Here is a 22,234-nt window from a genome sequence, read left to right as displayed (position 1 = left end):
TGATCTCAGCTCACTGCAACCTCCCCCTCCCAGGTTCAAGCGATTCTCCTGCTTCAGCCTCCCAAGTAGCTGGGATTACAGGCATGCACCACCATGCCTGGCCAATTTTTGTATTTTTTTTTTTTTTTTTGTAGAGGCAGGGTTTCAGTGTATTGGTTAGGCTGGTCTTGAACTCCTGGCCTCAAGCTATCTGCCACCCTCAGCCTCCCAAAGTACTGGGACTGCAGGCGTGAGCCACTGCGCTGCCCTGGAAGGACATGCTTAAATGATAGGTACCAAGTTTGTGAGTTCCAAGGTCAGGTAGGACAGGCTACCACTTAGCCAGGCTCAGGCAGGAAAGGCCCTCTGAGGAGGTAACCTTGGAACCAAGGTTTGAAGGAAGAGAGGGAGTGAGCCTTGGAAATACCTGGGTCCACCAGAGGGCACAGCCTGTGCAAAGGCCCTGTGGCAGGGACCTCCCCTGGTGTGTTGGAGGAACAGCAAGGCGGAGCAGAGTGAGCAAGGGGGAGAAAGGGAAGAGGAGAGGGCAGGGAGGGGATGGGGCAGGTCATGCCAGACCTGGTGAGACATGGGGAGGACTTGAGCTTTGACCCTGAGAGAGGTGGGAGCCATGGAGGGTTGTGGGCAGAGGAGGAATAGGACGTGACTCAGGGGCTCAAAAGCACCCTCTGGTGGCTGCTGGTGGGGAGACAGCCTGTGGGGGGTGAGGGCAGGAACTGGGGTCCAGGTAGGGGTGACTGTGTTGGCCCAGGTGAGCTGTGCTGGAGGCTGGACCAGGGAACAGGCACTGAGTGGGAAAGCAGTGATTAGATTCTAGGTGCATTTTTGTTTTTTTGAGACAGAGTTTCACTCTATTTGCCCAGTCTGGAGTGCAATGGCGCGATCTTGGCTCACCGCAACCTCTGCCTCCTCGGGTCAATCAGTTCTCCTGTGTCAGCCTCCTGAGTAGCTGGGATTACAGGCACATGCCACCACGGCCGGCTATGTATTTTTAGTAGAGACAGGGTTTCTCCATGTAGGTCAGGCTGGTCTCGAACTCCTGACCTCAGGTGATCTGCCCGCCTGGGTCTCCCACAGTGCTGGGATTACAGGCGTGAGCCACTGCGCCCGGCCTATCTAGGTGCATTTTGAAAGCAGTGTTAATCAAATTTATGGAGTGATTGGATATGGGTGGGAGAGTAGGGGCCCAGGGTGACTCCCAGGTTCTAGCTGAGTCCCTGGAAGGACGGACCTGCCCTCAGCCTAGGTGGTGGACATGGGAGGAATGGTTTGGGGGTCCAGTTGGGCCCAATGTGACTGTGTTGAATGTGAGACCCCATGAGCCCCCCATGTGGAGACATCAGGGGCTGCTGAACAGAGTCTGGACTTCAAGGGAGACTCAGGCTGGAGACGGGGCTGTGGGCGATGCTGGCTGTAGAAGGGGTTTGGAGCCCGCTGGGGAGGGGTGTGAGTGGAGGAGAGAGGAGGCTGGAGGACCCAGCCCTTGGCCAGCAATGGAGAGAAGGGAAGACTGAAGGATGTTCTAGACAGGTGGGAGGGAAGTGCATGGTCTGAGGACAGAGCTCCCCGGAGCAGGAGGGATCTGGTGGGTCAGACAACATGGAGAGGACTGGGAGGGAGAGACTGACCTTGGAACCGGATGCAGGAGGGTCATCAGTGAGAAGAGTTTCTGGGGAGTGGTGGATGCGGCAGTCTGACTGTGTTCAAGCTCAAGACAGAGCGACCCTATAATTTATAGTCAAAATCAGGACCCCTTTTTTTTTTTGAGATGGAGTCTTGCCCTGCCGCGCAGGCTGGAGTGCAATGGTGCGATCTCGGCTCACTGCAACTTCTGCCTCCCGGGTTCAAGAGATTCTCCAGCCTCAGCCTCCTAAGTAGCCGGGATTACAGGCTCACACCACCATGCCGGGCTAATTTTTGTATTTTTGTAGAGATGGGGTTTCGCCATGTTGGCCAGGCAGGTCTCCAACTCCAGACCTCAGGTGATCCGCAGACCTCGGCCTCCCAAAGTGCTGGAGTTACAGGCGTGAGCCGCCGCGCCCGGTCAATCAAGACACTTTTGAGCAAGAAAGGGGGCACTGAGGGGGTGGGGGCATAAACTGGGACCGTCCTAGCCAAAGCCAGGTGTATAGTCACCTTAGCTCAAAATAGAATTGGAGGCGGGGTGCGGTGGCTCATGCCTGTAATCCCAGCACTTTGGGAGGCCGAGGCCAGTGGATCACCTGAGGTCATGAATTCGAGATCCGCCTGGCCAACATGGTGAAAACCTATCTCTACTAAAAATACAAAAATTAGCCGGGCATGGTGGCACGCCTGGAATCCCAGCTACTCGGGAGGCTGAGGCACCAGAATTGATTAAACACAGGAGGCGGAGGTTACAGTGAGCCACGATTGCCCCATTGCACTCCAGCCTGGGGGACAGAGCGAGACTGTCTCAAAACAAAACAAAAAGATAATTGGAGAAGAGAAAGTGGAACTGGAGAATGAGGACATCTCATTAGTTTCAGTGGGTTTTGCTCTAAGCAGAAACAGACCGTAAATAGGCAACATTATGATAAATTGTAGCAACCAGGATTTCCTGGCAGCTTAGTTAACAGGGAAGCATTAGAAGTCCGACAGTAGGGGATTGGTTAATTAGTTGCAATTCATCAAACAATGGCTAATCCCTCTCTTGTGTCCCACTCCCGCAAAAGATAAATCAGAATTCTAACCCCTGAGTATCTAAGAACATGACCCTATTTGGAGATAGGGTCTTCACAAAGGCAATGAAGTTAAAATGAGATCATTAGGGTGGGCTGTAGTCTAGTATCATGGATGTCCTTATAAAAAGGGAACAAGGGCTCCGCGCAGTGGCTCATGCCTGTAATCCCAGCACTTTAGGAGGCCAAGGCGGGTGGATCACCTGAGGTCAGGAGTTCGACACCAGCCTGGCCAACATGGTGAAACCCTGTCTCTACTAAGAATACAAAAATTAACTGGGCGTGGTGGCGGGTGCCTGTAATCCCAGCTACTCTGGAGGCTGAGGCAGGAGAATAGCTTGAATCCGGAAGGTGGAGGTTGTAGTGAGCAGAGATCGTGCCATTGCACTCCAGCCTCGGGGATAAGAGCGAGACTCCATCTAAAAAAAAATACAAAAAAAAAAAAAAAAAAAGCCACTGGTTGGGCACGGTGGCTCACACCTAGTAATCCCGGCACTTTGGGAGGCGGAGGCAGGTGGATCACGAGGTCAGGAGATCGAGACCATCCTGGCTAACACGGTGAAACCCCATCTCTACTAAAAATACAAAAAATTAGCCTGGCGTGGTAGTGGGCGCCTGTAGTCCCAGCTACTCGGGAGGCTGAGGCAGGAGAATGGCATGAACCTGGGAGGTGGAGTTTGCAGTGAGCCAAGATAGCGCCACTGCACTCCAGCCTGGGCAACAGAGTGAGACTCCGTCTCTGTCTCAAAAAAAAAAAAAAAAAGCCAGAAAAGCACAATTATCATAGTGAGTTGTTGTTTTGTTGTTGTTGTTGTTTTTGACAAGGTCTCGCTCTACCACTCAGGCTGGAGTGCTTGTCATGATCATGGCTCACTGTAGCCTTGACCTCCTGGGCTCAAGCAATCCTCCCACCTCAGCCTCCCGAGTAGCTGGAACTACAGGCGTGCACCACCACACCCAGCTAGTTTTTATATTTTTTGTAGAGATGGGGTTTTGCTATGTTGCCCATGCTAGAATACAGTCTTTTTTTTTTTTGAGACAGAGGTCTTACTTGTTGCCCAGGCTGGAGTGCAGTGGCGAGATCTCAGCTCACTGCAAGCTCCGCCTCCTGAATTCAAGCTATTCTCCTGCCTGAGCCTTCCAAGTAGCTAGGCTCACAGGAGCGTGCCACCACCCCCGGCTAATTTTGTATTTTTAGTAGAGACGGGTTTTAGCCATGTTGGCCGGGCTGGTCTCGAACTCCTGACCTCCAGTGATCCACCCGCTTTGGCCTCCCAAAGTGCTGGGATTACAGGCATGAGCCACCTCGTCTGGCCTAGAATACATTCTTAATGTGAGTTTTAATATATCTACTTTTAATGTTTCAATATGGTTTCAACAGCATTCTGAGAGAAATCACCATTAAAATACATAAAATCAGGACAGGGATAGTGGCTCAGCCTTGTAATCCTAGCACTTTGGGAAGCCAAGTCGGGAGGATTGCTCCAGCGCAGGAGTTTGAGACCAGCTTGGGAGAGATAGCGAGACCCTATCTCTACTAAAAAAATTTTTAAAAATTAGCCAGGCATGGTGGCACCCACCTGTGGTCCCAGCTACACGGGAGGCTGTGGTGGGAGGATCCCTTGATCCCAGGAGGTCGAGGCTGCAGTGAGCTGTGATTGCACCACCGCACTCCAGCCTGGGTGACAGAGTGAGACCCTGTCTCAAAAACACCCCAAAACCCCTCAAAACACATAAAAACAGGCACAGAGAGGCACACATTTTAGACTCCAATAGAGTTTGGCAAATCTCTACCAAAACCTGTCTCAATGGAAACTTTTGACAATTTGTTCATGATGGAGTTATTTACCAGTAATTAATTTTATTTATTTATTTATTTATTTAGAGACAGAGTCTCACTGTCGCCCAGGCTGGAGTGCAGTGGCGCGATCTCCACTCACTGCAAGCTCTGCCTCCCAGGTTCATGCCATTCTCCTGCCTCAGCCTCCCGAGTAGCTGGGACTACAGGCGCCCTCCACCACGCCCGGCTAATTTTTTGTATTTTTAGTAGAGAAGGAGTTTCACCGTTTTAGCCAGGATGGTCTCGATCTCCTGATCTCGTGATCCGCCCGTCTCGGCCTCCCAAAGTGCTGGGATTACAGGCGTGAGCCACCGCTCCTGGCCAACCAATAATAATAATAATTATTTGTATTATTTTTTTCTGAGACAGAGTCTCGCTCTCGCCCAGTCTGGAGTGCAGTGGCGCGATCTCCGCTCACTGCAAGCTCCGCCTCCCGGGTTCACGCCATTCTCCTGCCTCAGCCTCCCGAGTAGCTGGGACTACAGGCATGCGCCACCTCGCCCTGCTAATTTTTTGTATTTTTAGTACAGACGGGGTTTCACCATGTTAGCCAGGATGGTCTCGATCTCCTGACCTCGTGATCCGCCCGCCTCAGCTTCTCAAAGTGCTGGGATTACAGGCGTGAGTCACCGCGCCCGACCAGTTTTTGAAAGAATATTACGGGGGGGTGCGGTGGCTCACGCCTGTAATCCCAGCACTTTGGGAGGCGGAGGCGGGCGTATCACTTGAGCTCGGAAGTTCAAGACCAGCCTGGCCAACATGGTGGAATCCCGTCTCTACGAAAAATACAAAAATTAGCCTGGCATAGTGGCTCATGTTTGTAATCCCAGCTACTAGGGAGGCTGAGGCACAAGAATAGCTTGAACCTGGGAGGTGGAGGTTGCATTAAGTCAAGATTGTGCCACTGTACTCCGGCGACAACAGAGAAAGAGAGAAAAAAAAGATGTATTGAAATATTATTTATCTTGATTATTGAGTTTTTTGGCACCTCCTTAATTTTTGCACCTGGTGCCAGTGCCTTACAATGCTTTAGTCTCCTCACCCTAATCCCAGCCCCGCAGGAGTGAGGGTGTGTGGAATTTTACAGCAGTCTCATTCTAAATTCTTGCCATCATCTTCCCACCTTTTCTACTGTCTCTTTAAGAAAATAAAGAGGCCTGGCGTGGTGGCGCACGCCTGTAATCCCAGCACTCTGGGAGACTGAGGCGGGCGGATCTCTTGAGGTCATGAGTTCGAGACCAGCCCTGACCAACATGGCAAAACCCTGTCTTTAGTAAAAATACAAAATGTAGCCAAGCGTGGTGGCGGGTGCCTGTAATCCCCGCTACTTGGGAGGCTGAGGCAGGCAGGTGCCTGTAATCCCTGCTACTTGGGAGGCTGAGGCAGGAGAATCACTTGAATCCGGGGGGCGGAGGTTGTAGTGAGCTGAGATTGTGCTACTACATTCCAGCCTGGGCAACAGGAGCAAAACTCCATCGGAGGAGGGGAGGGAGGGGAGGGAGGGGAGGGAGGGGAGGGACGGGAGGGAGGGGAGGGAAAACAGATTGCTTTAACGTGTAACACGCTCTGGGTGGTGAGATGAAAAGCCATTTTAATTATCTTCTGTTTTTCCTCCTGGAGGGAAGGGAGGGAAGGGAGGGGAGGGGAGGGGAGGGAAGGGAGGGAGGGAGGGAGGGGAGGGAAGGGGGGAAGGAAGGGAGGGAGGGGAGGGAAGGGGGGAAGGGAGGGAGGGAGGGGAGGGAAGGGGGGAAGGGAGGGAGGGAGGGGAGGGAAGGGGGGAAGGGAGGGAGGGAGGGGAGGGAAGGGGGGAAGGGAGGGAGGGAGGGGAGGGAAGGGGGGAAGGGAGGGAGGGAGGGGAGGGAAGGGGGGAAGGGAGGGAGGGAAGGGGGGAAGGGAGGGAGGGAGGGGAGGGAAGGGGAGAAGGGAGGGAGGGAGGGGAGGGAAGGGGGAAGGGAGGGAGGGGAGGGAGGGAAGGGAGGGGAGGGAAGGAAGGGAGGGAGGGAAAAGAGATTGCTTTAACGTGTAACCCGGAGGGAGCGGAGGGAGGGGAGGGAGGGGAGGGAGGGGAGGGAGGGGGGAGGGGGGGAGGGGGAGGGGAGGGAAGGGAGGGAGGGAAAACAGATTGCTTTAACGTGTAACACGCTCTGGGTGGTGAGATGAAAAGCCATTTTAATTACATTTTAATTATCTTCTGTTTTTCCTCCTAAATTTCCTGCATTTAGCGTGTAAACACATACACACACAGTTTTTCTTTTCAGAAAGCTCTTTTACAGTGTAGTTGGGGTCGGGCGCGGTGGCTCATGCCTGTAATCCCAGCACTTTGGGAGGCTGCAGGCGGGCGAATCACGTTGAGGTCAGGAGTTGGAAAGCAGCCTGGGCAACATAGTGTAGGCCCTCTAGTCTCTACAAAAAATACAAAAGTTAGCTGGGAGTGGTTGCACACGCCTGTAGTCCCAGCTATAAGGCACCGTCTCTACCAAACGCATTTTTAAAAATGTAGCCAGGCGTGGTGGTCCATACCTGTGGTCCAAGCTACCCAGGAGGCTGAGGTGGGAGGATCGCTTGAACCCAGGAGGTGGAGGCTGCAGGGAGGGATGATCGTACCACTGCACTCCAGCCTAGGCGACAGAACGAGACTCTCTCTAAAAAAACAAAAAACAAAACACACACGCAAAGGTAGTTTGATCTAAAGCAAAATGGTGAATATCTGCAGAAACTAATGTTATATCAAGTATAGATTTTATCTATGAGATGAAAAGTTTCATTTCACCCCGGATGGGTTTGTGGGCCATTTGACTTGCATTGTTTCAATGGAAGGTGGATTTATGATAAAGTGATAAACGTGTGTGTGGGTGGATGGGTGTGTTGGAAATGGTGTTTATTGGATTTTTGTCTTCCTTGTTTTCCTTCTTTTGGTCTCTACTGTATCTAGTAGAATAGCAGATATTTAGGAAGAGCGGATATTGCCTTAGCTGACTGTAGCCAGTGTTTGGTGCGACAACGTAACTATCTCTGCAACATTATCTCTATATAAGAGTTTAAAGAAAGATGACACTTACCGGTTTCCGTAGTGTAGCGGTTATCACGTTCGTCTCACACGCGAAAGGTCCCCGGTTCGATCCCGGGCGGAAACAAATCTGCTGTTTTTCCTAACCGGAGAGTAATATGCTATTTGAAATTCACCAAAAGAGCGATTCTCGTCCCGTTTTTTCTCTTCTGCCTTCCTCCTTCCTTTTAGACATTTTTATGGAATTTTAAAAAATTTTCCGTGCGCGATGGCTCACGCCTGTAATCCCAGCACTTTGGGAGGCCGAAGAGGGCGGATCACCGAAAGTCAGAGTTCGAGACCAGCCTGGCCAAAATGGTGAACCGCCCCCCCGCCCCACCCCATCTCTACTAAAAATACAAAAATTTGCTGGGCGTGGTGGCGTGCGCTTGTAATCACAGATGCTTGGGAGGCTGAGGCAGGAGAATCGCTTGAACCTGGGAGGTGGTGATTGCAGTGATCTGAGATAGCGCCACTGCACTCCAGCCTGGGCGACCGAGCGAGACTCCGTCTCAAAATTAAGATGAAAATTTCAAACTCGTAAAATGTAAAACCGTATGCGTTGGCCGGGAATCGAACCCGGGTCAACTGCTTGGAAGGCAGCTATGCTAACCACTATACCACCAACGCCTCTCATGAAAAGCGTACTCTCCGGATATCCTTAATAGTGGGGGATCATGGGTTTGACTGAACGATACCAAGTCACATGGGGGTGTCTCTCCCTAACCCACCGGAAGATGTCGTTCATTGGGGCGTTACGCACCTTAGGCCGCCGCGCCGCGCCTCGGGCTCTCCCCCAGGCGCCGGGGACGCCTTGGTACGCGCCTGGTGGTGTCCAATCCCAGGCAGCCGCCTGTGCGCGCAACTTCCGGGTCAAAGGTGCCTGAGCCGGCGGGTCCCCTGTGTCCGCCGCCGCTGTAGTCCCCCGCGCCCGCCACTTCCGGGGCCGCAGTCCCGGGCATGGAGCCGCGACCGTGAGGCGCCGCTGGCCCCGGGACGACCTGCCCAGCCCGGCCGCCGCCCCACGTCCCGGTGAGCAGCGCCCGCGCGCCTCGTCCCGCCCCGGCCGCGACCCTGAACCCGCCATTGACCGGCCCCGCCTCGGCCCTGACCCTGCCCGCGCCATCGCCTGGCCTCCCCGCACCCTGGCGCCTCCATGCACCCGTCTGTGGGTCTCTCCGGCCCCCTGCCTCGTTTCCCCTCCGCCCCAGGCCCTCCTCCACCTTCTTTCCCTCCCCGATTCCTGCGCTGGCCAGGCCACCTCCCAGTTTCTCCCCTTCCCTGACGGGCTTCCCCACCCATCCCGTTGCTGCCCAGGCCACCAGGCTCTGACCCCTTCCGGAGGTGGCCGCACCCAAGAACGCCCTCGCTGCTGCAGACCTTGACATCCTCTCCCCTTTCGTGCAGGCTCTGGAGGTCCCGATCTTCTCCCTCTCCCCATGCAAATACTGTATGTGCACAGAGGCCACCTCCCTCGATCTGCATCCTGTCCTCACCCCTTTACCACTTCCCCCAACCTTCGCCCCAAGGCTTGGTCTTCCCCGACCCAGTCCTGATCCTCAACCCCATTTGATCCTTCTATTAAGGGTATCCAGAGACTCTTTTTCCTGCCGAGGCGTTGGTGGTGTAGTGGTTAGCATAGCTGTCTTCCAAGGGTCCAGCCCCCTTCTCTCAGCCTCCCTTCTCAGGCCTGTCCAACCGCCCACCTTCTTCCCACACAGCCTTAGGCCAGCCCTGACACTTCCCTGTCCACGCTGCTCTGCGCCTTCAAAAGTGGTCTATTCCCTTGGCCCCCACACCCTGGTCTTCCCCAGGGGCCCCAGGAGGAAGTCACTTGCCTCCCCGGCAAGAACCAACCTGCTTTCGAGGAGCTGGGACTAAAGCCCAGGAGGTGTGGACCGTAGGCACCAATCCCTGCGTTCCTCCGCTGGGTCCCAGGGGAATCGGGGCCCGTGGGATGGCTTCTCTCCCAGATTCTGTCCAGGGCGTGCAGACAGTGCTGCAAGGCTTCCAGGCAGAGCTAGAATGTAGCCAGGTAGAATCGGGCCTGACAGTCTGCAGCTCCTGAGTGGGGGAGGCTGAATAGGGCTGTCCGGTGCTTCCATTAACCTGCCACGTTCATGACATGTTTATCCTATAAAGGTCTGTGTCCCACGCCTGCAGCTGGAATGGAAGCTCTCTGGACCCTTTAGAAGGTCAGTTGTGCTGGGGTTTGGCAGCCAGGAAGGCTGGGGTGTGGGCTGATGGATTCCTTTGCCTGCTCTAGAATATAGAGATTGGCAGGAAATGGTTTTCTATGGCTCTGGGTGGTTGTCCTCCGCAGGGCAGTGGCTGCAGTTTTTTGTGCGCCTGCTGGAGGCTTTTCTTTCCACCCCTGTCCCCCTCTAGCTGCCCCTGGAAGGAGCTTTTTGAAGGCTTTGAGGAGAGGAAGGGGAGAGTGCTGATTTCAGCAGGATTTGGTGGAGGGGTGCCTGTATCCGCCTACACTGCCTGACCTGGTCAGTAAATGGTGTGGATTCTGGCTCTGAAAGGACTTTAGTTTGAGTCTCCCCCTTCCTGTGGTTTTGAGTAGCTTGTTTAGTTGACAATGCTAGCTGTCATTTAGTTTGTGCTACATCAGACACTGTTAAAAGCTGTATGTGTGCAGTCTCATTTAATTCCCTCGGTGGCCCCAGGTATAGATACCGTTGTACCATGTTCTCGCTGGGGAAGTGGAAGCTCAGAGAGGTTCAGCGACTTCCCCAGAAGTGGCAGAGTTAGGATTTGAACCTTTCTCTCTGAGACCAGAGCCCACGCTTTTCACCACTGGACTGAGAGTGTAGCCAGTGATTTTTCGTGGTGACTTTATGCTTAACCTCTTCCCTTACAATCTCAGTCCTGTCCCCATGTGCTTCCCTTTCTTCTTTTGTTTTTGAGACAGAACCTTGCTCTGTCACCGCTGGAGTGCAGTGGCACGATCTTAGTTCACTGCAACCTCCGCCTTCTGAGTTCAAGCAATTCTTCTGTCTCAGCCTTCTGAGTAGCTGGGATTACGGGCTTGCACCACCACAGCCGGCTAATTTTTGTATTTTTAGTAGAGATGGGGTTTCACCATGTAGGCCAGGCTGGTCTCGAACTCCTGATCTCAGGTGATCTGCCCACCTCAGCCCCCCAAAGTGCTGGGATTAAAGGCGTGAGCCACTGTACCCAGCTGGCCCTCTCTTCTTTAAGCCTTTGGGCAACTGCGCATCATGGGACCTGGCTTGTCTGAGAAGGTAGTTGGGCACCAACCAAACAAGGGGCCCCTTTGACTTTAGACAGCATCCAAGAAAGGACAGTAGCTCGTTCATTCAACCTGAAATGTTTATTGAGGACCAGGCATGGTCTGAGCTCAGGCAATCTGTTGGGACCAGGATAGATGTGGCCTGCCCTGTGGAACTGACATTCCTGTGGGGAGTGCCCCCTTACCCACAGCAGGGTTTCTCAGCCTTGCCACTGATATTTAGGATTGGGTCATTCTTGGCAGAGGAGTTGGAGGGGGGCTGTCCTGTCCACTGCAGGGGGTTGAGCAGCATCGCTGGCCTCCACCGGCCACATGCCTCCCCTCACCGTCCCAGTTATCATAACCAAAAATGTCCCCTGGGGGGGGCCAGTTATCCCCAGATGAGAGACCCCCTGGGTTAGGGGATTCCATGGATCCCCAGGAGACTGCGTCCCATGATCCTCTGCCCTACTAAGGTCCCAGGAGGCTGCACACACTGAAATCCTCATCCTGAGTGGGGAGGGAGAAAGGAGGTGAATCCCAGGAGCTGGGGGTCCCCCTCGTTTAGAATGCTTGTTCCATGGGAAGTTTATTCCAGTATCAATATGAGCGTAGGCGTTGAACTCAAGTTTCTCCCCAAGTAATGGATGCAGGGGTCTCCGGCTTGGCATTGCTGACATTTGAGGTGGGATCCTTCTCTGGGGTGGGTCATCCTGGGCACTGTGGGGTGCTAAGCAGCATCTCTGGGCTCCACCCCCTCCATGCCAGGGTCACCCCCGAGTTGTGACAGCCACAAATGTCTCCAGACATTGTCCACTGTCCCCTGAGGGGCCAAATCACCCCAGTTGAGAACCACTCTCCCTGGGGAAGGGGACCACTGGAATGATGGTCCAGGCCATTGTATCAGCATCTGGATGTGGTGATGGGGGTAGTCAGGTAGCATCTTCAGATGGGGCGCTCAGGAAAGACCTCTGAAGAGGTGGTATCAGGAGCCGCAGGGCAAGAAGGAGCAAGTCATATCAAAAGCAGGGAACTGGCATCTCAGGCCAGGGGGCGCGTTGTGCAGAAGCTGTGTGCTAGGAGCGAGCAGGTGTGTTGAGGGACAAGAAGGAGGCAAGTGTGGCCGAAGGTCATGGTCAAGGGCGAAGCGAGTAGGCAAGGTCACCAGGGCCATCAGGGAACGGCCACAGTGAGGAATTTGGGATTCTTCTGTTTCCAGCAGGTGCTCTGGTGGCCCTGGAGTCACTTGAAACTCCCAGGGACTTCACACCTTGAAAGGAACCTCCTGTTGAGAAAGATGCCGGTCTCTGGCAAATGCCCAGAATCTCCTGCATTTCAGGGCAGGGCCTGAAGTATCATCTCTTCAGAATGCCCTTGGCTTCAGGGTGCTTCCCGGCTTGGAGGGCTGCCTGGAGAAATGAGGAGGGGGCGAAGGGGGCAGGAGCGCCCACTCCCCACCTGCTGGGGTTGCAGCCCTTTGGTCTCTCCTCCCACTTGCCTGCAGGCACCCCTGCCCTCCTGAGGTCAGCTGAGCGGTTAATGCGGAAGGTTAAGAAACTGCGCCTGGACAAGGAGAACACCGGAAGTTGGAGAAGGTGAGGCTGGCCTTGGAGGCCCTGATCCATGGGGATGTGGCCCAGCTTCTGGAATTCCCCAACAGTCTAAGATCTGGAAGACTCCTTCTTTCCCTCTCCCCTGGCTTCCCCAGCACGTCCCCAAGGCTGTTCTGGTTATTTCAAGTGAGGAGGCAGTGTGGCGTAGTGCGGGGTCTCCCCCTCAGCACTGTGGACGTTGGGGCTGGAATGTTCTCTGGGGTGGGGCCATCCCGGGCACTTCGGGGTGGTGAGCAGCGTCCCTGGCCTCCACCCACTTCATGCCAGGAGCTCCCCTCAGTTGAGACAACCGCAGATGTCTCCAGACATTGCCAAGTGTTTGCTGGGGGCAGAATCATTCCTGGGTGAGAACCGCTGATCTCACTGTAAGGATGTGGGTTTTGGGCTCCAAGAGGCTGGGATTCCACTCCCCTTCCTCTCTGGGTGACGTTGGACAGGCCATTCAACCTCACTGAGTCCATTTTTATTTATTTATTTATTTAAGACGGAGTCTCATTCTGTCACCCAGGCTGGAGTGCAGTGGCGTGATCTTGGCTCACTGCAACCTCCACCTCCCGGGTTCAAGCCATTCTTCTGCCTCAGCCTCCCAAGTAGCTGGGACTACAGATGCGTGCCACCACACCTGGCTAATTTTTGTATTTTTAGTAGAGATGGGGTTTCACCGCATTAGCCAAGATGGTCTCGATCACCTGATCTCGTGATCTGCCCGCCTCGGCCTCCCAAAGTGCTGGGATTACAGGTGTGAGCCACCGCGCCCAGCCTGAGCCCATTATTTTGGTCCTGAAAATGAGGAGGATCCCAGAACTGAAGAAGTCCCCCAAAGTCAGGTGTGGATGGAATGTGGTTAGACACGCACCCCCCGGGGCAGTCAGTATACTCCACGTCTCAGGGCCTGGCACGAGATGAAAAGGCGGTAGGAATTCCTCGATCCTGCGAACCTATCTCAGTATTTGATTTTCTAATACTCGTAGGCTTGTTTGCTTTAATGGAGCACGCTCAGTCAGGAAGGGAATTGAAGAATGGACCGGGGAAGATGGGGACGGTGTGAAGGGCTATGATTGGCCCAGCCGTGGGCTCTAAAACCGGGTGGTCCCAGCGTCTGGTGGGCACATGCCTTAGGGGTCAGTTACTGAAGGGGATCTGTGTCCCTCCCCTTATCTGCACACACTTCATGTCTCACCTGGGCGCAGGCTGCTGGGTGACTCTGTAAAGGTTGCTCATCAAAGCTAAAGGCCCAGGCGGTGCTGGGGACAGTTTGGGTAGGACAGAGGGTGGCGTGCTGTTTCCCTGGCAGCCCCCACTTGCAGGGGCACTTGCCTGGCCCAGGCCAGCTGCCCAAAGTCCACCTTGAGGCATTTCCCCATCCAGCGCATGGGTAGGACCCTGTCCTCACCACCCCCATACGCCCCTTGCCCCACGCCAGCCAGGGGCTCCCGCCTTTCTTTCTGCCTTATCACCTTGTGGTCAGCCTGAACTCAGAACCGCAGTCAGCACTGAATCTACAGTTCCTTCTAGACGTCCAAATACTTCCCCCATCTCCGACTACTCCCCCGCCCCCGCTCGCCACCAAAGCACCAGCTCAGACACAGAGATCACAGAGCTTTGGAGCTGGGCACGGTGGCTTGCACCCCTCTCATCCCAGCTATTTGCTAGACTGAGGTGGCAGGATCGCTGGAGCCCAGGAGTTTGAGACCAGCCTGGGCAATATAGCAAGACCCCATCTCTTAAAAAAAAATGAAAAATTTAAAAAGTAGATCACAGATCTGCCACCCAGCTGTGACAGAGACCGTGCTAGGAGATCTGGAGCTGTTTGCTGGTGGTGTCACAGGCCGCAGAGGCACCCAGCTGATTGGCCGAAGGAAGGAGTAGGTAGACTTGAGTTCGTGGCCTGGAATCCGCTTTCATCTCTGCAGCTGTGTAAACTCTTGACTCCCCTGAGCCGCAGCATAGGGTGGTGCTAGGTGGAGAAAGCCCATCACAGGCTGGCCCTCGCTCCCTCACTCTTTCGCCAGCCTCTCTGCAATCCAGGCTGTGCCTCCGGGTAGAAAAGAGGTGAGCGGAGGGCCAGGCTCCAGCACCAAGCCTTGGCCTGTCTGGAAGCTCAAGCTAAAGAGTCTAGCCACATCCAGAAGATTCCTGGAAGTTTCTCACGATGTTTCATTTCATTTCTCATCTCCGGGATCGAATTTTTGCTTCTTGGGCTATCTGTGGTGATCAGAGGCAAGATAATTTTTATTGTTCTTTGCAATGGAAACAAGCCACGCGGGTCTATAAGTGCTTCCGGGCAGGCTCTCAGCTTATGGGTGGCCCCTTTGGGAGCTCCGAAGGTCACATTTTTTCTTTGCTGCCGTGAGCCAGGCTTGAATTGGGGCAGCACAGCTTAGAGGGGTGCTTAGGCCGCTCAGAAGAGCTCCCCGGGCTCAGTTTTCTGGGCTTGCTGCCAGCAGTGCTCAGGGCAGTGTGGGTTCTTGAGTGCTCAGGCGGTCCTGGTCCCAGCTCCTGCCTAACGCTGCTTGTGGCTCCCTACTGCCCTGGAGGGGACCTGCAGCTCTGCAGTGGGCGCGGCCATCCTGTGTGTGTGACCTGAGAGCCCTGTAAGTGCTGATGTCCTTTGGTTCGTGTCTTTATTTCTCTCAGGAGGAGCTGAACTAACAAACTGTGCTCCTTCTGGCTGGAGAGCAGAACACGCTGGCCCTGCCTGGATGGAGTAGGATGAAACAAGGGAAGCATTTTCCCCTGTCATTTCTTTGGGGTCGAGTTGGAGAGGGACCTCCGGAAATCAGCCCACAGCCGTGATACTCAGAAGCCACCTTCCCAAGGGGTCTTCTGCCCCATGAGCCTTTCGTATGTCCCATGCTGAGGTGGCTTCTACTCTCCTTGGCTTACGGGACCTTCCCACATGGGTGTCTCTCTGGGTTCCCACATGGGTGTCTCACAGAGCACGGGCAGCTCTCTGGGTTCCCACAGGACATGGGTGTCTCGCAGAGCACAGCACGGGCAGCTCTCTGGGTTCCCACAGGACGCGGGTGTCTCGCAGAGCACGGGCAGCTCTCTGGGCTCCCATAGGACGCGGGTGTCTCGCAGAGCATGGCACGGGCAGCTCTCTGGGTTCCCACAGGACGTGGGTGTCTCACAGAGCACGGGAAGCTCTCTGGGCTCCCATAGGACGCGGGTGTCTCGCAGAGCATGGCACGGGCAGCTCTCTGGGCTGCACTCTGTGGCTTTTCCTGCTGTAATTGCTGGGCTTGTCACACAGCATCTCAGTGGGAGGCCGGGGGCCGGGCTGCCGCCTCTGAACCCCTTTTGCTGATTCACTCAGCTCTGATTGGGAGCGAGCTCCAATGAACTCCCAGCCTCAGTTTCCCCACCTGTAGAATGGGCTGTCACAAGCCCAAGTAAGGCCCAAATGAGGTGACAATTGCAGGTCGTGATCTTTCTTTTTTTTTTTCCCTCAGACAGAGTCTCGCTCTGTCGCCCGGGCTGGAGTGCAGCACCATTCTCCCGCCTCCGCCTCCCGGGTTCACGCCATTCTCCCGCCTCCGCCTCCCGGGTTCACGCCATTCTCCCGCCTCAGCCTCCCGAGTAGCTGGGACTACAGGTGCCCGCCACCACGCCTGGCTAATTTTTTGTATTTTCAGTAGAGACAGGGTTTCACCGTGTTAGCCAGGATGGTCTCAATCTGCTGACCTCATGATCCTCCCGCCTTGGCCTCCCAAAGTGCTGGGATTACAGGCGTGAGCCACCGCGCCCGGCCAAGTCCTGATCTTTCAAAGGCGCTCATTGACATCCTTGCAGCTCTTTCTCCCCTTCCCTCTCAAAGCGGGCTGGGGCCCTTTCTCTTGCAGTGGTCACCCTGTGGGGGCTCCTCTTGGCAAGAGGCAGAGTCTTCCGGGAACTGGCACACTGCAGAGTCAAGGCGGCCCATTCATCTCTGCCCTTTACTTCTCTCACACCCAGTCCCTGCTGTCCACTCCTGCGGGTTTTCCCACTTCCTCCAAGCAAGCAGCGACTTCCCCAAGCCAAGCTGTTGGTCCTGGAGGACAGGGCTTCTGGCAAGGTCGGCAGTCACTCGGAGCCCACAAAGGGAATCGAGACCAGCCCCGGTGCCACCCTTTCCAGACCACTGGCTCTCGCAGAACTGGGTCACTGCGGCCATGTTTAGATTTCTGTAAAACAAATATTTGCCTGGCCGGTCCAGTCAGGTCAAGGAGTGTGCTAAGTGACGAGGGCGGGAGTGGGGTGGTGGGAGCTGTGACACCGCAGCGGCCGCTCGCGGTGGCTGCTTTGCGGACCCAGAGTGTCCTGAGTGGGAAGAGCAAGTGGGATATTCTTTGGGGAAGGGTGTGCCATTCACCCTTTCACCTGCACCTCCCACATCCCGAGGCTCTGGAACTTCCAGTGAAGGCCAAGCATCTCCCCGGCTGGACAGCAAGCCAACAGCACAGGTGACCAGGATGGATTTTCATTCCTTCACTCCCGGGCCTCTCCCGAGACCCAGCGTGTCTCCCCATGGGCCCAGTGACAGTCATTCCACAGTGCTCCGTGGAATGCCTACCATGTGCCAGCCACCAGCTAAGTAAGGTTCTGGGAGCACAGCTGTGAATGGGACAGACGTGGGGGAGACAGGGGTCCCCCAAATAACCGCTGTGATGAAGGTGGAGGGAGGGGGACAGCCAGGTGGCGTGTGAAAGATGAGCAGAAAGACCAGCTTCAGCGTGGATGGTGTGAAAGATTTCTGAGGGCCTGCCAAATACTTCAGCTGAGATCTGATTAGAAGCTGGTCAAGCAGGCTGGGTGCAGTGGCTCACGCCTGTAATTCCAGCACTTTGGGAAGCTGAGGGAGGTGGATCACTTGAGGTCAGGAGTTCGAGAGCGGCCTGACCAACATAGTGAAACCCTGTCTCTACTAAAAATACAAAAAAAATTAGTTAGGCATGGTGGCAGGCACCTGTAATCTCAGCTACTTGGGAGGCTGAGGCAGGAGAATTGCTTGAACCTAAGAGGCAGAGGCTGCAGTGATCTGAGATCACGCCACTGCACTCCAGCCTGGGCAACAGAGTAAGACTCTGTCTCAAAAAAAAAAAAAGTATATATATGTAAATATATATCAAAGAAGTTAAGCAAAGGGAGGAAAAATGCACTCCGAGCAGGAGGGCCAGCATGTGCAAAGGCCCTGCGGTGGAAAGGAATTTGGCCTGTTTGAAGGGCTGAGTGAAGGCTCATTTGGCTGGGTCACGGGGATAAGGAGGATGAGATTCAAGGGCTTGGCAGGGGTCGACAGCAGCCTTGAGGTGGTGGTGTGGACTGGTTGTTATCTCGGGGACTGTGGAAAACCAGGAAGGGTTTTAAGTGATGGGGTCTTGGCAGTGGATGTGGAACATCCTGGTGGGGGGTGGTTTCAGTCATTCAGCCAAAGCCAAGCATGGTAGCTCACACCTGCAATCCCAGCAACTTGGGAGGCTGACGCAGGAGGGTTGCTTGTGGCCAGGAGTTTGACACCAGCCTGGGGAACATAGTTGAGACCCCCATCTCCAAAAAGAAGAACGTTTTTAAAAATCATTCATTTGAGAGGTGATGGTGGCTTGAATCTTAGCAGCATTAGTGACATGGAGAGAGGTGGACCAACCCAAGACGTGTTTAGGGAGTGGGGAAAGCAGCAGGGGTGGGGCTCGTCTGGAAGAACCTGAGTGCCTCGCAAGGGGCAGCATTGGGGCAGCTCGTAGGTAAAACAGTTCTCCTTTCTCATAGTCTTTGCTTCCTCCCCGCAGCTTCTCGCTGAATTCTGAGGGGGCTGAGAGGATGGCCACCACTGGGACCCCAACGGCTGACCGAGGCGACACAGCCGCCACAGATGACCCGGCTGCCCGCTTCCAGGTGCAGAAGCACTCGTGGGATGGGCTCCGGAGCATCATCCACGGCAGCCGCAAGTACTCGGGCCTCATTGTCAACAAGGCGCCCCACGACTTCCAGTTTGTGCAGAAGACGGATGAGTCCGGGCCCCACTCCCACCGCCTCTACTACCTGGGTAAGCTGGGCCCTGCAGGCTGCCTGGGCGGGGACAGCATCTGGGACCGCGGTTCCCTGGTCCTCTCTGTTCCCAGAGGTCCACAGGAGTCGGAAGATCTGCTCGGATGGCTGGGCCCTGGGCATGCTGTCCTTCGAGGCTCAGCCACAGATGGCTCTGACTACAGGGAAGGGCCGCCGCGGGGTGGGTGGGGAGGCCCCCGGAGGGTCAGCCGTGCAGGGAGCCATGCACAGGGCAGCCCCGCTCCTCCATGTGGCCAGGATGCTGTGGCTCAAGCCGGCCCTGTGGCTCTGAGCCCGGAGATTGTTTCCAGTGCTAGTCAGCTGGGTACACCCCCTGAGTCACTTCCCAGCCACCTGGTCCGGGCTGGGTGGGGCTTGTGACAAACAGGACTGGACTGAACCATTCCCAGAGGGAGTCGGGAGTAACTCCAGGCGGAGCTCGCCGTGGAGGCACGTCAGGAAGGATCCTGAGGTTCCAGGATCCTGAGGTTCCAGCCCCTGCTGCAGGCCCTGAATCAACACTTCCTCCTCTGGGCGTGTGCCTGCACGCAGCTCCTCCTGCAGCGTCTGCAGTGCCTCATGGGACTGGGCTCCTCTGCACCACAAGTGCCTTCAGGGCACAGGTTAGGCTGCATGTCCTCCAGCAGCTTCTGCAGCCACTGTGGGCCTGGCTCCCGTGGGGTGGGCAGCGGATATTCGGATGGTGCCCACTGCACCCAAAGGCCTTAAGAGCTGGGAGGAAGGACACCTTGGAGAGATCAGCCAGGCCTGTGTCTTTGAAAGCAGCGTGACACATGGCTGGGAACAGAGGCAGCGTCTCTCCCGCTTGGCACCGTGGACATTGGGGCCAGATCGTTCTCTGGGGTGGGGCCGTGCGGCCACTGCAGGGTCCTGAGCGGTGTTCCTGGCCTCCACCCACTCCGTGCCAGGAGCAGCCACATCCCAGTGGTGACAACCACAGATGTCCTCAGACATCGCCAAGTGTTCCTTAGGGGTGGGGTGGCGCTGGGATCCTTGTCCAGGCCGCTGTGCTCATCTGTGGGACTCAAGGTGGTGCCCTCAGCCCCTGAGCCCAGGCCCGCGTGTGCTGCAGCCCCCAGCCAGCATTGGAACCAGTGAACGGCCGTCATCCTCTGCCTGAGGCTGACCACGTGCTAATGACAGTGACCAAGGTGGACACCAGGTGGCTGTCTTCTTCCCGCCATCAGCGCAATCCCTCTCCACAGACAGACTTGTGTGGGAATCAGATGGTAGTTTGGCAAACAAAGAATTTAAAAGGAAAAATCATCCAGAACAGGGGTCGGCAGATGACAGCCATCTTCAGAAGTCAGGTTTTCCTGGTCCCCGTTATTTTCCTGACATCTTTGGTTGTTCTCCAGCTACAGCAGGAGAGTCACCGCAACAGAGGTCATATGGCCACGTGGCTGAAAACATTTACTGTCTTCCTTTTATTTTTTATTTTTTTTTTAGAGATTAAGTCTCACTCGGTTGCCCAGGCTGGAGTGCAGTGGTGTGATCACAGCTCACTGCAGCCTGGAAATCCCTGGCTCAGGTGATCCTCCCAACCTCAGCCCTCCAGGTAGCTGGGACTATAGGCACGTGCCACCATGCACAGACAATTTTTTGTATTTTTGGTAGAGATAAGGTTTTGTTGTGTTGCCCAGGCTAGTCTTGAACCCCTAGGCTCAAGCAGTCCTCCTGCCTCAGCCTCCCAAAATGCTAGGGTTTCAGGCGTGAGCCACTGCACCCGGGCTGTCTGGGCCTTTAAGAATGCTGGCCAACTCTAGTCTGGGAGAAATTGGACTGAAATGGCTTGAGTTTCAATTACCTGAGAGAGCTTGGCTGTTACGACTGCAAGTGTACAGACCATGGCTGCCATGGGCCGTGCGTGGTCTGTACCTTTTTTATCCTGCGGCATCCACAGTCTCGGGCCACTTGCTCCCGTTGGGGTTGCTGTCCTGGTCAGGGTGTTTGGAGGAGTTTTCTGTGGCTGCCATTGTGAAAATGATTCACACTTCTGGAGGGCAGAAATTCAAGATCAAGGTATCATCAGGGCCACGCTCCCTCTGGAGGCTCCAGAAGAGAACCAGTCCTGGCCTCTTGCAGCTTCTGGTGGTGGCCGGCATCCCTTGGCTTGTGGCCACAACGTTGGAACCTCTGGCTTGATGGTCACACAGCCTCCTCCTCCTCCTCTCCTTCTCTTCTGTCTGCCTCCTTTTTTTTTTTTTTTTTTTTGAGACGGAGTCTTGCTCTGTCATCCAGGCTGGAGTGCAATGGCGCGATCTCGGCTCACTGCAACTCAACTTCTGCCTCCTGGGTTCAAGCGATTCTCCTGCCTCAGCCTCCTGAGTAGCTGGGGTTACAGGTGCCTGCCACCATACCCAGCTAATTTTTGTATTTTTAGTAGAAGCAGGGTTTCTCCATGTTGGCCAGGCTGGTCTCAAACTCCTGACCTCAGGTGATCCGCCTGCCTCAGCCTCCTAAAGTGCTGAGATTACAGGCCTTAAGCCACCGTGCCTGGCCTGCCTCCCTCTGATAAGGACTCATGATGCTATCTGGCTCACTTGGGTAATCCAGGATCATCTCCTAAGCTCAAGAGCCTTCACTTAATCCCAGCTGCATAGGCCTGTCTCTCTGTGTAATGTAGCCTCCACACCCGAGCCCCAGGATGTGGACACCTCTCTGTCAGGGCCATCATTCAAATCTCCGTGGAGCTGCTAAAAGGGACAGAAACCCTCCAAGCTCATCTGAGCCGTGAAGTACCCCTGGAGTAAAGGTAGAGGGGCATCTCATGGAACCCAGGAGCAGAAAGCCCAGTGGACCTCAGGAAGCAGCGCCTGAGAACCAGAGCCTTCCAGAAGCCAGGCATCCGTCTGTGCATGGGTCCACCCCACCTCGCTGCCCACCTGTCCTCCACAACCCCTCCACAGCCCCCGGGATTCCACGCCTCAGGTTCTAGCCACCAGCAGAAATGGAGGAACTTTCTCCAAATTTCCGGGACAGAGATTCAGATTGACTCCGCATAGATGAGATCGTCGGGTCGCCTGTGGCTCGTGTGTGTGTCTGGGGCTGGGACGGGCAGGTCCTCACAGTACACGGGAGGTGCTGAGGGCTCACCCCGGTGTACATGAACTTGGCAGAAACCCCAGAATGTACCTAGAGCAGCTCAAAAACCAGACTGCCCCTTTCGGGGTGAAATTCACCCTTCAACGACTCCAGTCTGTCACTTCACACTGTCAGGGGCAGCACTGAGCTCACGTCACATCCAGGTTCTCGGGGCAGGCCTCCCTCCAGCCCCTGAGTAATAATAACACTTCTTAGCACTAGCCCAGCATCCAGGCTCCAAGGCCAGGCCTGGCCTGCTGCTCAAAGCGTGGGACCTGTCCCCTCTGCTCCCTCTGGGGACCCGTGTCCTCAGCAGGTACCAGGTTTGCTGTGGGGCATGTGGAGCTAATCACTGGGCCCCTCCAGAAGGGCTCTTTCAGATCCACATGATAAAGCCCCCAGCGTCAGGCTAGCAGGAGCAGCGGGGGAACGTGCGGTTCCTGCTGCTGGGAAGATGGGCTGGGGCCGGCTCAGGTTCCAGGCCTCAGACTACAGCATTGGGAAACGCTCCTGACCCCGCTCCTGCCCCACGTGGATCAGCCTCTTCCCACTGCAAACGGTGACTTCTGTGGCTGGAGGAGGCCACAGGGTTCCAGACAGTTCTGGAACTCCCTCGGAAGGGAAAACAAGAACTCTAGTCTCCCGACGTCCCAGGCTGAGATC

The 22,234-nt window shown here is 55.3% G+C and overlaps 1 protein-coding gene and 2 non-coding genes across 6 annotated transcripts in view; 2 read left to right on the top strand and 1 right to left on the bottom strand.

The window, feature by feature from the left end:
* Positions 1-6,785: 6,785 nt before the first annotated feature.
* TRNAG-UCC (transfer RNA glycine (anticodon UCC)) lies at positions 6,786-8,215 on the bottom strand. The gene is made up of 3 exons: positions 7,599-8,215; positions 7,060-7,181; positions 6,786-6,942 (listed from the first exon to the last, which is right to left on the bottom strand). It is a non-coding gene; the product is annotated as a tRNA-Gly (tRNA).
* Positions 7,601-7,673, top strand: TRNAV-CAC (transfer RNA valine (anticodon CAC)). Its single transcript has one exon. It is a non-coding gene; the product is annotated as a tRNA-Val (tRNA).
* Positions 8,216-8,434: 219 nt separating the features above from the next.
* The window catches only part of DPP9 (dipeptidyl peptidase 9), a 50,530-nt gene continuing 36,730 nt past the window's right edge, over positions 8,435-22,234 (top strand). For 2 of the 4 annotated variants that reach the window (XM_024236455.3, XM_024236456.3), the window contains exons 1-4: positions 8,435-8,617; positions 9,728-9,780; positions 12,331-12,421; positions 18,208-18,464. In XM_024236455.3, the coding sequence (XP_024092223.1) occupies positions 12,366-12,421; positions 18,208-18,464 (313 nt within the window). In that variant the 5' untranslated portion in view covers positions 8,435-8,617; positions 9,728-9,780; positions 12,331-12,365. Of the gene's footprint in view, positions 8,618-9,621; positions 9,781-9,982; positions 10,084-12,330; positions 12,422-18,207; positions 18,465-22,234 lie in introns of those variants that run through there. The other 2 variants (XM_024236457.3, XM_054539402.2) reach the window with 2 other exon arrangements.

This window comes from Pongo abelii, chromosome 20, assembly GCF_028885655.2.
Source record: "Pongo abelii isolate AG06213 chromosome 20, NHGRI_mPonAbe1-v2.0_pri, whole genome shotgun sequence".
NCBI classification, from domain to species: Eukaryota; Metazoa; Chordata; class Mammalia; order Primates; family Hominidae; genus Pongo; species Pongo abelii.
The sequence above is the reverse complement of the archived record's forward strand: the minus strand, read 5'-3'. Positions and strand labels throughout refer to the sequence as shown.